The sequence below is a fragment of the Oncorhynchus keta genome, unplaced genomic scaffold (assembly GCF_023373465.1).
Source record: "Oncorhynchus keta strain PuntledgeMale-10-30-2019 unplaced genomic scaffold, Oket_V2 Un_contig_5919_pilon_pilon, whole genome shotgun sequence".
Taxonomy (NCBI): Eukaryota; Metazoa; Chordata; class Actinopteri; order Salmoniformes; family Salmonidae; genus Oncorhynchus; species Oncorhynchus keta.
Genome location: NW_026288585.1, coordinates 15,568 through 32,242, shown reverse-complemented (window position 1 = coordinate 32,242; position 16,675 = coordinate 15,568). Strand labels below are relative to the sequence as shown.

General features: G+C 48.5%; 1 protein-coding gene across 1 annotated transcript in view; it reads right to left on the bottom strand.

The window, feature by feature from the left end:
- Positions 1-15,523, bottom strand: part of LOC127925608 (ectonucleoside triphosphate diphosphohydrolase 1-like) — a 77,928-nt gene extending 62,405 nt beyond the window's left edge. The window contains 2 exon segments of the mRNA XM_052510635.1: positions 14,304-14,428; positions 15,496-15,523. Of these exon segments, the coding sequence (XP_052366595.1) occupies positions 14,304-14,428; positions 15,496-15,523 (153 nt within the window).
- Between the last annotated feature and the right edge of the window lie 1,152 nt (positions 15,524-16,675).

Here is a 16,675-nt window from a genome sequence, read left to right as displayed (position 1 = left end):
GCAGCGATCGGTTGAAAAGCATGCATTTGGTTTTACTCGCGTTTAAGAGCAGTTGGAGGCCACGGAAGGAGTGCTGTATGGCATTGAAGCTCGTTTGGAGGTTGGATAGCACAGTGTCCAATGACGGGCCGAAAGTATATAGAATGGTGTCGTCTGCGTAGAGGTGGATCAGGGAATCGCCCGCAGCAAGAGCAACATCATTGATATATACAGAGAAAAGAGTCGGCCCGAGAATTGAACCCTGTGGCACCCCCATAGAGACTGCCAGAGGACCGGACAGCATGCCCTCTGATTTGACACACTGAACTCTGTCTGCAAAGTAATTGGTGAACCAGGCAAGGCAGTCATCCGAAAACCGAGGCTGTTGAGTCTGCCGATAAGAATTTGGTGATTGACAGAGTCGAAAAGCCTTGGCGAGGTCGATGAAGACGGCTGCACAGTACTGTCTTTTATCGATGGCGGTTATGATATCATTTAGTACCTTGAGTGTGGCTGAGGTGCACCCGTGACCGGCTCGGAAACCAGATTGCACAGCGGAGAAGGTACGGTGGGATTCGAGATGGTCAGTGACCTGTTTGTTGACTTGGCTTTCGAAGACCTTAGATAGGCAGGGCAGGATGGATATAGGTCTATAGCAGTTTGGGTCCAGGGTGTCTCCCCCTTTGAAGAGGGGGATGACTGCGGCAGCTTTCAATCCTTGGGGATCTCAGACGATATGAAAGAGAGGTTGAACAGGCTGGTAATAGGGGTTGCGACAATGGCGGCAGATAGTTTCAGAAATAGCGGGTCCAGATTGTCAAGCCCAGCTGATTTGTACGGGTCCAGGTTTTGCAGCTCTTTCAGAACATCTGCTATCTGGATTTGGGTAAAGGAGAACCTGGAGAGGCTTGGGTGAGGAACTACGGGGGGCGGAGCTGTTGGCCGAGGTTGGAGTAGCCAGGCGGAAGGCATGGCCAGCCGTTGAGAAGTGCTTATTGAAGTTTTCGATAATCATGGATTTATCGGTGGAGACCGTGTTTCCTAGCCTCAGTGCAGTGGGCAGCTGGGAGGAGGTGCTCTTGTTCTCCATGGACTTCACAGTGTCCCAGAACTTTTTGGAGTTGGAGCTACGGGATGCAAACTTCTGCCTGAAGAAGCTGGCCTTAGCTTTCCTGACTGACTGCGTGTATTGGTTCCTGACTTCCCTGAACAGTTGCATATCACGGGGGCTATTCGATGCTATTGCAGTCCGCCACAGGATGTTTTGTGCTGGTCGAGGCAGTCAGGTCTGGAGTGAACCAAGGGCTGTATCTGTTCTTGGTTCTGCATTTTTTGAACGGAGCATGCTTATCTAAAATGGTGAGGAAGTTACTTTTAAAGAATGACCAGGCATCCTCAACTGACGGGATGAGGTCAATGTCCTTCCAGGATACACGGGCCAGGTCGATTAGAAAGGCCTGCTCACAGAAGTGTTTTAGGGAGCGTTTGACAGTGATGAGGGGTGGTCGTTTGACTGCGGCTCCGTGGCGGATACAGGCGATGAGGCAGTGATCGCTGAGATCCTGGTTGAAGACAGCGGAGGTATATTTGGAGGGCCAGTTGGTCAGGATGACGTCTATGAGGGTGCCCTTGTTTACAGAGTTAGGGTTGTACCTGGTGGGTTCCTTGATGATTTGAGTGAGATTGAGGGCATCTAGCTTAGATTGTAGGACTGCCGGGGTGTTAAGCATATCCCAGTTTAGGTCACCTAACAGAACAAACTCTGAAGCTAGATGGGGGCGATCAATTCACAAATGGTGTCCAGGGCGCAGCTGGGAGCTGACGGGGGTCGGTAGCAGGCGGCAACAGTGATAGACTTGTTTCTGGAGAGAGTAATTTTCAAAATTAGTAGTTCAAACTGTTTGGGTATGGACCTGGAAAGTATGACATTACTTTGCAGGCTATCTCTGCAGTAGACTGCGACTCCGCCCCCTTTGGCAGTTCTATCTTGACGGAAGATGTTATAGTTGGGTATGGAAATCTCTGAATTTTGGTGGCCTTCCTGAGCCAGGATTCAGACACGGCAAGGACATCAGGGTTAGCAGAGTGTGCTAAAGCAGTGAGTAAAACAAACTTAGGGAGGAGGCTTCTGATGTTGACATGCATAAAACCAAGACTTTTCGATCACAGAAGTCAACAAATGAGGGTACCTGAGGGCATGCAGGGCCTGGGTTTACCTCCACATCACCCGCGGAACAGAGAAGGAGTAGTATGAGGGTGCGGCTAAAGGCTATCAAAACTGGTCGCCTAGAGCGTTGGGGGCAGAGGATAAGAGGAGCAGGTTTCTGGGCATGGTAGAATATATTCAGGGCATAATGCGCAGACAGGGGTATGGTGGGGTGCGGGTACAGCGGAGGTAAGCCCAGGCACTGGGTGATGATGAGAGAGGTTGTATCTCTGGACATGCTGGTTGTAATGGGTGAGGTCACCGCATGTGTGGGGGTGGGACAAAGGAGGTAACAGGGGTATGCAGAGTGGATCTAGGGGCTCCATTGTGAACTAAAACAATGATAACTAACCTGAACAACAGTATACAAGGCATATTGACATTTGGGAGAGACATACAGCGAGGCATACAGTAATCACAGGTGTTGAATTGGGAAAGCTAGCTAAAAACAGTAGGCGAGGCTAATCAGCTAGCACAACAAACAGCAGGTAAAATGGCGTTGACTAGGCAACTGGGCCGACAGATAAACAAACAAGCAGAATGGGGTACTGTGATTAATGGACAGTCCAGCGTGCGTCAGCTATGTAGCCAAGAGATCAGTGTCCAGGGGGCAGCGGTGGATGGGCAGGGAAGCTGGGCTGGCGAGTGTTATCCAGGTTTTTAAAAAAAACTAACAATGACTAAATAGCTTGTAGCTAGTTAGCTGGTTAGCGTCTGGAGGTTTTTGAGTGTGTCATAAAAATAAATAAAAATTAAAAGTGATAGCGAATCCGTATCACAGTGGGTGAGGCAGGTTTCCGGAAGGTATAAACAAATAAAAATCAAAGAGAGATAGAAAGTAAATGGGTTCAGAAGTGTTTGGGATGAGGTGAGTCAGATGGTTAGCGGGCCTGTGCTAACAAGCTAACAGTTCGTAGGCCCGGGCTAGACAAGCTAGCCGTTAGCAGGCCGAATAGCAAGTAGGGAGATAGCGAGGGCTAGAGAGCTAACCTTTGGGGACGTCGCGATGGGGTGAGTCTGTTTATTCCTCTTCTTGCGGTGACATCGACAGACCGGTCGTGGGCCCGGGTAATTGTAGCCCAGGATTATGCTACAGGAGCTCTAGTGCGCTGGGTGAGCTGGAGACACAGCGTTTCAGAAAGCTCGCGGGCCTTGGCCAGCAGATGGATCTTTGGCGATGTCGCAACGAAAAGCCTGTTGAAACCACCTCGGACGATTATGTCGGCGGACCAGTCGTGATGGATCGGCGGCGCTCCGTGTCGGCAGTAAAGGGTCCAGGCCAATTGGCAAAAGAGGTATCGTTGGGCCTCTTCGGCTAGTCGGGAGGTGGGCTTAGCTCAAGGCTAACTGTAGCTTGTTTTGGGCCAGAGACATTGGCCAGGAGTAGCCACTCGGAATTGCAGCTAGCTAGTTGCGATGATCCGGTGTAAAGGTTCAGAGCTTGCGGTAGGAATCCGGAGATGTGGTAGAGAAAGAGCAGTCTGATATGCTCTGGGTTGATGTCGCGCTGGTGTTCTAGTTAGCTTAGAAGACCGCTAGCAATGGCTAACTGAGTACGAGCTAGTAGCTAGTTAGTGAGTGGCGCCTCTGGATTGGAGGGAGATTCTGGCGGATCCGGACTGGAGGGAGACTCTGGCGGATCCGGACTGGGACCCGTCGTGGTAGGTTCCGGACTGCGACCCGTCGTGGTAGATTCCGGACTGCAGCCCGTCGTAGGAGGTTCCGGTCTGTAGACTATCGCCGGACGCTCTGGACTGGGTACTGTTGCCGGACGCTCTGGACTGGGTACTGTTGCCGGACGCTCTGGACTGGGTACTGTTGCTGGACGCTCTGGACTGGGTACTGTTGCCGGACGCTCTGGACTGGGTACTGTCACCGGACGCTCTAGACTGGCGAGGCGCACTGTAGGCCTGGTGCGTGGTGCTGGCACTGGTGGTACCGGGCTGGAGACACGCACCTCAGGGAGAGTGTGGGGAGGAGGAACAGGGCGTACAGGGCTCTGGAGACGCACAGGAAGCCTGGTGCGTGGTGTTTTCACTGGTGGTACTGGGCTGGGGACACGCATCTCAGGGCGAGTGCGGGGAGCAGGCACAGGATGTACTGGGCTGTGGAGGCATACTGGAGGTCTGGAGTGTAGAGCTGACACAACCCGTCCTGGCTGGATGGTTATACTTGCCCGCTGGCACAGGACACACAGGGCTGTGCAGACTCACAGTACGCAGAGCCGGCGCAGGATATCCTGGTCCATGGAGGTATACTGGAGACTAGGAGCGCTGAGCCGGGAACCCTCCTTCCTTGCTGGATGCTCATTCTAGCCCGGCCAATGAGCTGGAATATAGCGCACCGGGCTAGAAATACGCACTGGAGACGCCGTGGGCATCTTTGCATAACACGGTGCCTGACCAGTTATACGCTCCCCACGGTAAGCACGAGGAGTTGGCTCAGGTCTCCTACCTGACTTAGCCAATCTCCTCGTGTGTCCCCCCCAAAACATTTATTGGGGCTGCCTCTCGGGCTTCCGTGCTTGCCGTGTACCCATATATCGTTGCCGTTCCTCCATTCTCCTGTATCCCTCGCACTGTTCCATAGAATCCCAAGCGGGCACTGGCACTCTCTCTGGATCGATCGACCACCTCTCTATCTCCTCCCAGGTTTTTACCCACTCATCCTTCTCTCGGGTCCATTCTTCCACAAAGCGCTGTTCCTCCTTATCACACTGCTTGGTCATTTTACGGTGGGTTATTCTGTCACGTTTGTTGAATGGAGGAGACCAAGGCGCAGCGTGATGTGAATACATGTTACTTTAATGACAACGAAGAAACACATAAACAAACATAAACATAAACACATACAAAAACAACAAAACGAAGGTGAAGCTAAATTCTATTTTTAATTTTTAGATAAATTAATTTATTACGTTCAATACCATTCATTCTTTACAACTCATAATTTTCATTCATACTCCAATAATGGTATTTTGATTTAACTAAACAAAAACCCCAAAACAAAACCTCAGGGGAGCATCTTCCCTCCCTGTCATCCTACAAACTACCTTTCACTATCTCCCCGTCTCTAATCTAACCCCAAAATCTAAATGTAACCCAGCCCTAAACCCCCCTTCCACCTCTCCCGGGCAGCATGCTGCCCCCACTTCCTCTCCTCCCTCTTCGTCCCCCTCAAGTCTCCTTCCACCCTCCTCACTATCCCTTCCACCCCCAATCTCTCGCTGTCTTAACCAGGTTCTGCCTGGCTTCCCACAGCCCCCCGTTTAAAGACACTCATGAGAAGCCAGAACAGAAACCTTTCCCTATCCGTCCCTCTCGCTCTCCCTACACCTCTCTCTAACCTGGCCCACGTCAATACAAAATCCCCTCTTACCAAACCTAACAACACCCGTGCCCAAGCCCATACTACTCTGGCAAAGGCACAGTCCCAAAAGGCATGGCACACAGTCTCCTCCCTGCCACAGGAGGATCTTGGACAGGTGGGGGATTGCGCCAAACTATGTCGGTATATGATGGAACGTACCGGCAAGCACTTGTGGAGGCTCAACCAATTCAGGTCCTTGAGCCTGTTGCCTCGCGCCTGCACTCCCTCCCAGACCACTTCCGAGATGCCCACTACAGGCGCCGGACTCTCTGCCTGTCTGACCTCCTCGTACAGGTGCCTGTGATCTAAACCTACTCGGGCAACTTCAACCTCGGGGTGCGCACGCAGCCACTTGGCCGCATGGCCAAAGTGCCACGGCAGCTGTTCCGCCCGAGGACCCGTGTTAGACCACACCATTACGCTTCTCGCCTGATACGAGAAGAAAACCCGCAAGAGATAACCCGATGGGTGTATCACTGGATGAGCTCCGTTAACAAGAAAGAAACAAAAATTACGTCCAGCTTGAGGGGGAGATGTGGTACCCCCCTACCTCCCTCCCCGATGGGGCAGAGCATGCGTGCCCTGGCGAACCACTCGTACCTGCCACCCCACATGAACTGAAACACAAGCCTCACTAGAGGCCTCCTCAGACAAGCCGGCAATGGGTAGATGTACGCCAAATACAAAAGAGACGGCAACACATCCACCTTAAGAGCCAAGACCTTGCCCATAAAAGACAAAGACCTAGCCCTCCACATAACTAGCTTCTTCTGTACCACTGCGATACCCATGTTCCAGTTTAGCGTCGCTGAGCCTGAGGTCTCAAAATGGACCCCAAGAATCCTCAGGGCCCCTCACAGAGAGATAACCCACCGGGCACATCCGTCCTTCCGCGCCATCTTCCAAAAAAATTAACGGAAGACTTTGCATGGTTCAGAACCGCTCCCGACGCTCGGGTGAAATCCCCAATGATGGCAAGGGACCTTGTCAGACACGAGTCCTTGCACAGCAGCAAGGAAGTGTCGTCGGCGTACTGCGTCATCTTAACACGCAGCCCACCACTTCCAGGGATCAACAAGCCTTCCACCCCTGTGTCTGCCCTAATGGCAGCCCCCAGAGGCTCCATGTACAGAACGAAGAGGAGAGCCGAGAGTGGGCACCCCTGCCTGACCCCAGACGAGAGGTCAAAAACATCACCCAAGTGACTATTTACACTAACTTGGCACCCCGCTCCGACATATAATGTACAGATCCATCCTATGAATTTCTCCCCAAATCCTAATCTACCTAACACACTGAATAGAAAAGTTATATTCACGCAATCAAAGGCTTTCGCCTGATCTAGCGCTGCTACCATTAAAGGCAGACCTCTATCTTCAACCCAAGCGATGGAGTCCCTGATTAACTGTAGGGTTCCATCTAATAGAGCGGCCCTCTACCCTGCACGTCTGATCCTCATGGACGACGTAGGGAAGGGTCTGCTAAAACCTTTGCAAATAGCTTGTAATCTATGCACAGCATGGTCAACGGCCGCCAGTTGCCAAGGTCTGTTGCTTCCCCCTTCTTATACAGAAGTGACAGCACACCAACAGCCATTGATCCCCCCGGGACCCCCGTCTCAAGGATGGCCTTCAAGACTTCGAGGACCACTGGCCAAGTATACCCCAAAACTTGAGATAAAACTCAGCGGCAGCCAATCCATCCCAGGCACCTTCCCTTTTCCCATCCTCCTAAGAGCGCTCTCAACCTCTTCTAGTGTGATCTGGGCCTCCATCACTTCTCCATCACTTCTCTAATGTCCTCCGGCAACCGCCTGGACAAGTTTTCTAAAAACACATTTCCCTGCTCTACATCTATTTCCCTTTCCTTAAATAAACATTGGAAATGGTCAGTTGTCACCCTGACCATTTCCTCTGGTTTTCTAGAAAGCCTAGAAAGCTGCCCTGGGGAATTCCTGATTCTAACTGGATTTTGTTGGAGAGGCTTCCATTAAAGAACACCCTCTGTGTTCTGTTAGACAGGTAACTCTTTATCCACATTATAGCAGGGGGTGTAAAGCCATAACACATACGTTTTTCGATAATGTCAAAAGCTGCAATGAAGTTATCATCAATTTCTCTCAGCCAATCATCAGTCATTTGTGTCAGTGCTGTGCTTATTGAATGTCCTTTCCTATAAGCATGCTGAAAGTCTGGTGTCAATTTGTTTACTGTAAAATATCATTTTATCTGGTCAGTTTACTAAGGGTTGGTAACAGGCTGATTGGTGGGCTATTTGAGCCAGTGAAGGGGGCTTTACTATTCTTGGGAAGCGGAATGATTTTAGCTTCCCTCCAGGCCTGACGGCACACACTTTCTAGTAGGCTTAAATTGAAGATATGGCAAATTGGAGTGGAAATATCGTCTGCTATTCTCGTCAGTCATTTTCCATCCAGATTGTTAGACCCCGGTGGCTTGTCATTGTTGACAGACAACAATACTTTTTTCACCTCTTTTACACTGACCTTTCAGAATTCAAAAGTACAATTCTAGTCTTTCATAACCTGGTCTGATATACTTGGATGTGTAGTGTCAGCGTTTGTTGCTGTCATATAATCCCTATCTTGCCAATGCCTGGTGTAGACAGCAACACTGTCTGGTGTAGAGGTCCTGGATGGCAGGAAGCTTTGCACCAGTGATGTACTGGGCCGTACGCACTACCTTCTGTAGTGCCTTGAGGTCTGAGGCCGAGAAGTTGCCATACCAGGCAGTGATGCAACTGGTCAGGATGCTCTCGATGGCTCAGCTGTAAAACATTTTGAGGATCTGAGGACCCATGCCAAATCTTTTCAGTCTCCTGAGGGGGAATAGGTTTTGTCCTCCTCACTGTTTTGGTGTGCCTTGGTGTGCTTGGACCATGTTCGTTTGTTGGTTGATGTGGACGCCATAGAATTTGAAGCTCTCAACCTGCTAAACTACAGCCCCGCCGATGAAAATGGGGGCGTGCTCGGTCCTCCTTGTCCATCACCCTGATTGATCTCTTTTTATTTAGCCCTCAATAGCCTCAGTCATTAGGCAGTATTGGTTTTGTTTAATTTAGTCCCCCTCTCCTGTTTTGTTTATCTGCCTTTATTATTAAAACTACCTTCTGCACCTGCTTCCTGAATCCAAGTGCTTATGTTACAAGAATGGCAAGATGACAGCAATCTGCAGGTCATGGAAAGAGGACATCAGTTCTGAATCTGAATCCATGATAACAATGACAGAGAAATCTGATTAACTCAGAGTACCCAGGCCATTCCATGTAATTGATCTACTCCAGAGCTAGCACACCTGATTCAACTTGTCAACTAATCCTCAAGGTCTTGAATAGCTAGATCAGAGCTACAGCACAATTGTGAAACATCTGGGTGTCCCCGAGGAGAGGTTTGAGAAACACTGCAGCAGTACATTACAGTAAAACAAACTAGAGAAAGTCTTTTCAACATTGATTCAGAACCGAAATGAACCAGAAAATATGCATTTTCAAAGTCCGGAAAATACCTATTTTGACTTCCTGAAAATAACTATTTTCACCTTTCATTCAGAACCTAAAATGAACCTAACTTCAGCGTCTGGAATTGTATCGTATAATGTATTTTAAATGTAATTTTGCTTACTGGGTTCAGATTTTTGGGAACACACTAAAAAGTAACTTGACATTGTTGATTAGTCAGCATAAATTTGGATTAAAATGGCATGAAGAAAATGGCATTGACAGAAAGGTGTACTGAATGAATGCATCATAAGGTAAGGACTGGAATTTGTTCTGGATGCTCGAACAGCGACGTGTCTGTCTCGTATGTTGATCTAGCTAATTATCTAGCAAAGCTAGCATACAGTGGGGAGAACAAGTATTTGATACACTGCCGATTTTGCAGGTTTTCCTACTTACAAAGCATGTAGAGGTCTGTAATTTTTATCATAGGTACACTTCAACTGTGAGAGACGGAATCTAAAACAAAATCCAGAAAATCACATTGTATGATTTTTAAGTAATTAATTTGCATTTTGTTGCATGACATACGTATTTGATCACCTACCAACCACTAAGAATTCCAGCTCTCACAAACCTGTTAGTGTCACGCCTCTTTGTTTTCTTTATTGTTTTGGTTAGGTCAGGGTGTGACATGGGTGATGTATGTGTTTTGACTTGTCTAGTGGTTTTGTATGGGGCTAAAGCTTTAGAGGATGTGAATGATGCTGAATGGGGGTGTAGACAAAGAAGAGCTCTCCAGTAGGTGTACCAAAAATATTCAAGGGCCATTTTCTCAAAAGTGAGGTTACAAGTTTAGCAACTTTCAAAGCAGAATTACTTTCCCATTGTTCCTCAACTGTAGTATGATATAAATTTTTTTGCTCTGACTCTCTATCTTTATGCAATCTAAAAACACAATTTCAAAATTTGCTACAGAAGACCGAATTGTGCCAGTCACATACCCAAGCTGCAGGCTAATGTTAAATCTAGACTTGGGTTCCTCTATCGTAGTCGCTCCTCTTTCACCCCAGCTGCCAAACTAACCCCGATTCAGATGACCATCCTACCAATGTTAGATTACCGAGATGTAATTTATAGATCGGCAGGTAAGGGTGGTCGCGAGCCGCTAGATGTCTTTACTTTTCAGCCATCAGATTTGCCACCAATGCTCCTTATAGGACACATCACTGCTCTCTATACTCCTCTGTAAACTGGTCATCTCTGTTACCCGGAGCAAAACACACTGGTCGATGCTTATTTAGAAAACCCTCTTAGTGAGTGGGTGTATTGAATCACCCATCCAAAGCGTAATTAACAATTTCATCATGCTCAAAGGGATATTCAGTGTCTGCTTATATTTACCCATCTACCAATAGGTGTCCATCTTTGCGAGGCATTGGAAAACTTCCATGGTCTTTTTGGTTGAATCTTTGCAACTCTCTTGTCTTTGTGGTTGATTCTGTGCTTGAAATTCGCTACTCCACTGTGGGACCTTACAGACAATTGTATGTGTGGGCTAGAGAGATGGGGTAATCACTCAAAACCTGGTTAACCACTATTATTGCACACAGTGAGTCCATGCAACGTATTATGTGAAGAAAACTTGTTAAGCACATTTGTACTCCTGAATGTATTTAGGCTTGCCATAAAAGGGTAAAAGACTTATTGACTCAAGACATTTCAGCTCTACATTTTTAATGAATTGGTAAAAATGTCTAAACAAAAAAATTCAATTTTTTACATTGTGGGATATTGTGTATGGATCAGTGGCACAATATCTAAACGTTATCCATTTTAAATTCAGGCTGTAATACAACAAAATGTGGAAAAAGTCAAGCGCTGTGAATAGTTTCTGAAGGCACTGTATGGCACAGTCTCGTTGGCTTGTGGCTACTGTCTACTGGCGAGTTGGCTTGTGGCTACTGTCTACTGGCTAGTTGGCTTGTACTGCTACTGGCTCTACTGGCTAGTCTGGCTAGTTTCTGAGCTACTGTCTGGCACAGGCTCGTTGGCTTGTAGCTAGTTGGCTGTCTACTGGCTAGTTGGCTTGTGGCTACTGTTGGCTTCTCGTTGGCTTGTAGCTACTGTCTACTGGCTAGTTTCTGAAGGCTACTGTCTACTGGCTAGTTGGCTTGTAGCTACTGTCTACTGGCTAGAAGGCACTGGCTAGTTGGCTTGTAGCTACTGTCTACTGGCTAGTTGGCTTGTGGCTACTGTCTACTGGCTACTGTTGGCTAGTTGGCTTGGCTTGTAGCTACTGTCTACTGGCTAGTTTCTGGCCCTGTATGGCACAGTCTCGTTGGCTTGTAGCTACTGTCTACTGGCTAGTTGGCTAGTAGCTACTGGCTACTGGCTAGTTTCTGAGCTACTGTCTACTGGCTAGTTGGCTTGTAGCTACTGTCTACTGGCTAGTTGTAGTTGGCTACTGTCTACTGGCTAGTTGGCTTGTAGCTACTGTCTACTGGCTAGTTTCTTGAAGGCCCTGTATGGCACAGTCTACTTGGCTACTGTTGGCTAGTTGGCTTGTGGCTACTGTCTACTGGCTAGTTGGCTTGTAGTTGGCTACTGTCTACTGGCTAGTTTCTGGCTAGGCACAGTCTCGGGCTTGTAGCTACTGTCTACTGGCTAGTTTCTTGAAGGCTACTGTTTACTTGTGCTACTGTTGGCTAGTTTCTGGGCTTGTATGGCACAGTCTGTTTACTGGCTAGTTTCTGAAGGCCCTGTATGGCACAGTCTCGTTGGCTTGTAGCTACTGTCTACTGGCTAGTTTCTGAAGGCTGTATGGCACAGCTAGTTTTGTGGCTGACTGGCTAGTTGGCTTGTGGCCTGTCTACTGGCTAGTTGGCTTGTGGCTACTGTCTCGTTTGGCTTGGCTGGCTACTGTCTACTGGCTAGTTGGCTACTGTTTCTGTTGGCTTGGCTTGTGGCTACTGTCTACTGGCTAGTTTCTGAAGGCCTGTATGGCACAGTCTCGTTGGCTTGTGGCTACTGTCTACTGGCTAGTTGGCTTGTGGCTTGTCTGGCACTGGCTAGTTGGCTTGTGGCTACTGTCTACTGGCTAGTTGGCTTGTGGCTACTGTATGGCACAGTTGGCTTGTAGCTACGTTGGCTTGTGGCTACTGTCTACTGGCTAGTTGGCTTGTGGCTACTGTCTGGCTAGTTGGCTTGGCTGTTGGCTACTGTCTACTGGCTAGTTTCTGAAGGCACTGTATGGCACAGTCTCGTTGGCTTGTGGCTACTGTCTACTGGCTGGTTGGCTAGTTGGCTAGTTGGCTTGTGGCTACTGTCTACTGTCTACTGGCTACTGTTGGCTAGTTGGCTTGTGGCTACTGTCTACTGGCTTGTGGCTACTGTCTGGCTAGTTTCTGAGGCCCTCTCGTATGGCACAGTCTCTTGTTGTCTACTGGCTTGTAGCTACTGTCTACTGGCTGGTTGGCTACTGTCTACTGGCTAGTTGGCTTGTGGCTACTGTCTACTGGCTAGTTGGCTAGTTGGCTTGTGGCTACTGTCTACTGGCTAGTTTCTGAAGGCACTGTATGGCACAGTCTCGTTGGCTTGTAGCTACTGTCTACTGGCTAGTTGGCTGAAGGGCACTGTATGGTCTACAGTCTCTGTTGGCTTGTAGCTACTGTCTACTGGCTAGTTGGCTGTTGGCTAGTTGGCTTGGCACAGTCTCGTTGGCTTGTAGCTACTGTCTACTGGCTAGTTGGCTAGTTGGCTAGTTGGCTTGTAGCTACTGTCTACTGGCTAGTTGGCTTTGGCTACTGTCTACTGGCTAGTTGGCTAGTTGGCTTGTGGCTACTGTCTACTGGCTAGTTGGCTAGTTGGCTAGTTGGCTTGTGGCTACTGTCTACTGGCTAGTTGGCTAGTTGGCTAGTGGCTTGTAGCTACTGTCTACTGGCTAACTTGTAGCTACTGTCTACTGGCTAGTTGGCACTAGTTGGCTAGTTGGCTTGTTGGCTTGTAGCTACTGTCTACTGGCTAGTTGGCTTTTTGGCTTGTAGCTACTGTCTACTGATGGCTAGTTGGCTAGTTGGCTAGTTGGCTTGTGGCTACTGTCTACTGGCTAGTTGGCTTGTAGCTACTGTCTACTGGCTAGTTGGCTTGTAGCTACTGTCTTGGCTACTAGCTAACTGGCTATAATAGACGTTCACAAGCTTGTTGTTTGTGCTCTGATTTTTTTTTACACAGATGACTTATCTAGCTAGCTTCCTTTGCTTGTACTTGCTTCTCGTCCGACTGTTGTTAGCTAGGTAGCTACAGCTGCTCGCCTGCTACAGCTAGCTGCTGCTGTTACGCAGCAACCGAGTAGCTGGTCCCGGTTTTAGACCTCTGAGATTCAGCTGAAAAGATGTTAGCAATGTCATTTTTTTTTACAAAAAAGTAGCACATCGTTGGTTCTTCATGGACAGAAATGAGCATGTGAGAGCGATAAATTATATATTTAATAAAACATGTTGCACCTAAAAACTTTTTTTCTCCTCAACTGGTAGTAACAGTCTTGTCCCATCCATGCAACTCCCCTACAGACTTGGGAGAGACAAAGTTAGATAGCCAAGCTGCACTGCTCGCTAACCCAGAAGTCAGCTGCACCAATGTGTCAGAGGAAACACTGTCCAACTGGTAACTGTGGTCAGCTTGCAGGCACCCGGCCCACCACAAAGAGTTGCTAGAGCACAATGGCACAGAGAAATCCCGGCCAGTCAAACCCTCCCCTAACCCAGACGACACTGGGCCAATTGTGCGCTGCCTCATGGGTCTCCCGGTCATGGCCAGTTGTGAGCCTGGGATCGAACCCGGGGCTGTAGTGATGCCTCAAGCCTTGCGATGCAGTGCCTTAGACTGCTGCACCACCCGGGAGACCTGCCATCAGACATTTTTTAACTCCTATGGTCACTTTATGGAGGCTAGTCTCGTTTTTAATCCGACGTCTAAAATGTGAGCTAGATAGGCACAGAAAATACTCTGAAAACTCAATTGTCAACGACCCTGTTAAGATATCCGGTATGTGGTTCTTGGTAACGGACGTACAGCTCATGACAAGAGGTGGGGAATGTGCTGTGTACCTTTTCATAAACATTGGTATCATATTGGCTTAGATATGATGGTAGGAGATTTAAATTCAACATTGAGCTTCAACCATTGCATAATATAGTCTACAATATTTGGGATTTTTCCATCGCAGCCACAGAATCTGAAAAAGCTATTGCAAACATTTATTGTACCTCGTTGCCATAACAACCACATATAGTACCTTGTACTTCTGTAGGAGAGGCTTGTTCTGCAATACTGCTGTTGTCACCAGGGCAACTATCGCTGTGATACCAAGCACCGTGATGATGATCACAGCCTTATACCAAGCGTTCTTTCCTTTCGTTTCTGAGGAAGAGGGAGAGTAGGAGAGATGGGGAGAGAGGGTGAGAGGGAGGAGAGAGGGGGAGAAGAGAGGGAGGGAGAGAGAGAGAGGGTGAGGGGGGAGAGATGGGGAGAAGGAGGAGAGAGAGAGAGAGGGAGGAGGAGGAGAGAGGGGGAGAGGAAGGGTGAGAGAGGGTGAGAGGGAGGGAGAGAGAGGGTGAGAGGGAGGAGAGAGAGAGGAGGGAGAGAGAGAGGGAGGGGGAGAGAGGGTGAGAGGGGGAGAGAGGGAGGAGAAGAGAGGGGGAGAGAGAGAGGGAGGGGAGAGAGGGGGAGAGGGAGGAGAGAGGGAGGAGAAGAGAGGAGGGAGAGAGGAGAGATGGGAGAGAGAGGGTGAGAGGGAGGAGAGAGGGAGGAGAGGGAGGAGGGAGAGAGAGAGGGGGGAGAGAGGGGGAGAGAGAGAGGGAGGAGAGAGAGAGGGGGGAGAGAGAGGGGGAGAGAGAGGGAGGGAGAGAGGAGGGAGAGGAGAGAGAGGGGGGAGAGAGGGAGAGGGAGGAGAGAGGGGAGAGAGGGTGAGAGGGAGGAGAGAGGGAGGAGAAGAGAGGAGGGAGGGAGAGAGAGAGGGAGGGGGGAGGGGGGAGAGAGAGAGGGAGGGGAAGAGAGGGGGAGAGAGAGAGGGAGGGGGAGAGAGAGGGAGAGAGGAGTGAGAGGGAGGAGAGAGGGAGGAGAGAGGGAGGAGGAGAGGAGAGAGAGGGAGGGGGAGAGGGGGAGAGAGAGAGGGAGGGAGAAGAGAGGGGGAGAGAGAGAGGGAGGGGGAGAAGGAGAGAGGGAAAGAGTTAGGAAGAGAGAGGGAAAGTTGGAGAGAGTTAGCATTTTCCAACCAGCTGCTGATGATGTCACATCTGTATTATTGATGACAGGAGGGTTATGAGTGTTATTGTTGTTGCTGTTGTTGTTGTTGTTGTTGTGTAACTAGGGACTAGTTCTAAATGTGTTGTAAATGTCCATATTAACTCAAGTTAATGCTCTAACCAGAGGTAGGTTCAACAAGGGAAGTAGTTTGTTCATTTGTTTTGTGTTAGATCTACTAGAACCTTTCCTGGGCACACCCTTTTTCTCCATGTTCGCCTTCCTTTTACCTATTGAGGTTTGTCAGTATGGATCTACTAGGCCTCAGGGGCAAACATGGGAAAAAGGGAAACCTTTTCCCAGATTGTTTTGACCGCTATGCCACGCCACACCACTAAGAAAGCTGCTACGAGTCTATAGCTTTTGTGTACAGTTTAAATCTGATCGCTTTGACGATGCACTATAGCCCATGAAATTACCTTTTGTTCTGAAAATAAATGTTTGCTTTTTACACTTGTAACTTTGGATTCCCAAAACCATGTTCAGTGGTTGCTTTGGAAGCCCGTCTGACTACGGCATCACATACTTGTGGCCTCAAGGCAAGTTTGGAATTGGATTACGATATTGCCTCTACTGTATATTCAAGTGAAGAAGTGACTGACTCTATTGTAGCTCTCTGACTTCTGAATGACTCAGTTTGGAGAGAGGGGAATGAAATGGTTGCTCTTTCTATTGCTCAATCTGCTCAAGGTGTTGGATGAATTCGGGGAACCTTTGAGAGTTGTGGAGCTTGGAATCGCTCGTGGAGCTTGAATTGTATGTGTCTTGGCTGTTGTGTCTTGTGATGACCTCATGTGTTGGGCTCATTCATTAAGCTGTGCTTTGCTAAAATGTGTTCATAATGTGCTAATCGTTCACTGTTACGTACTTTTAAAATGGATACAATTGAAATTCTTAAGAAATTGTAATGATCTAGAAGTGCTAAATTGGGTGCACTTGCTAAAAATATAAATGAGATCACAGTTTATGGGTGATGACGGAAATGTGGAATTGGTTTACACAAATATGTTCACTGATTCCTCAAAGTTGGTTAAGGAGTTGCATGATCTCAATGAGTCCATAAAGGTTTTATTACCAGCCGAGGAGGCAGAAAAGGATCAGGTCGAATGGTTTGGCCCAAACACAGAGGCAGAAAAGGATCAGGTCGAATGGTTTGGCCCAAACACAGAGGCAGAAAAGGATCAGGTCGAATGGTTTGGCCCAAACACAGAGGCAGAAAAGGATCAGGTCGAATGGTTTGGCCCAAACACAGAGGCAGAAAAGGATCAGGTCGAATGGTTTGGCCCAAACACAGAGGCAGAAAAGGATCAGGTTGAATGGTTTGGCCCAAACACAGAGGCAGAAAAGGATCAGGTTGAATGGTTT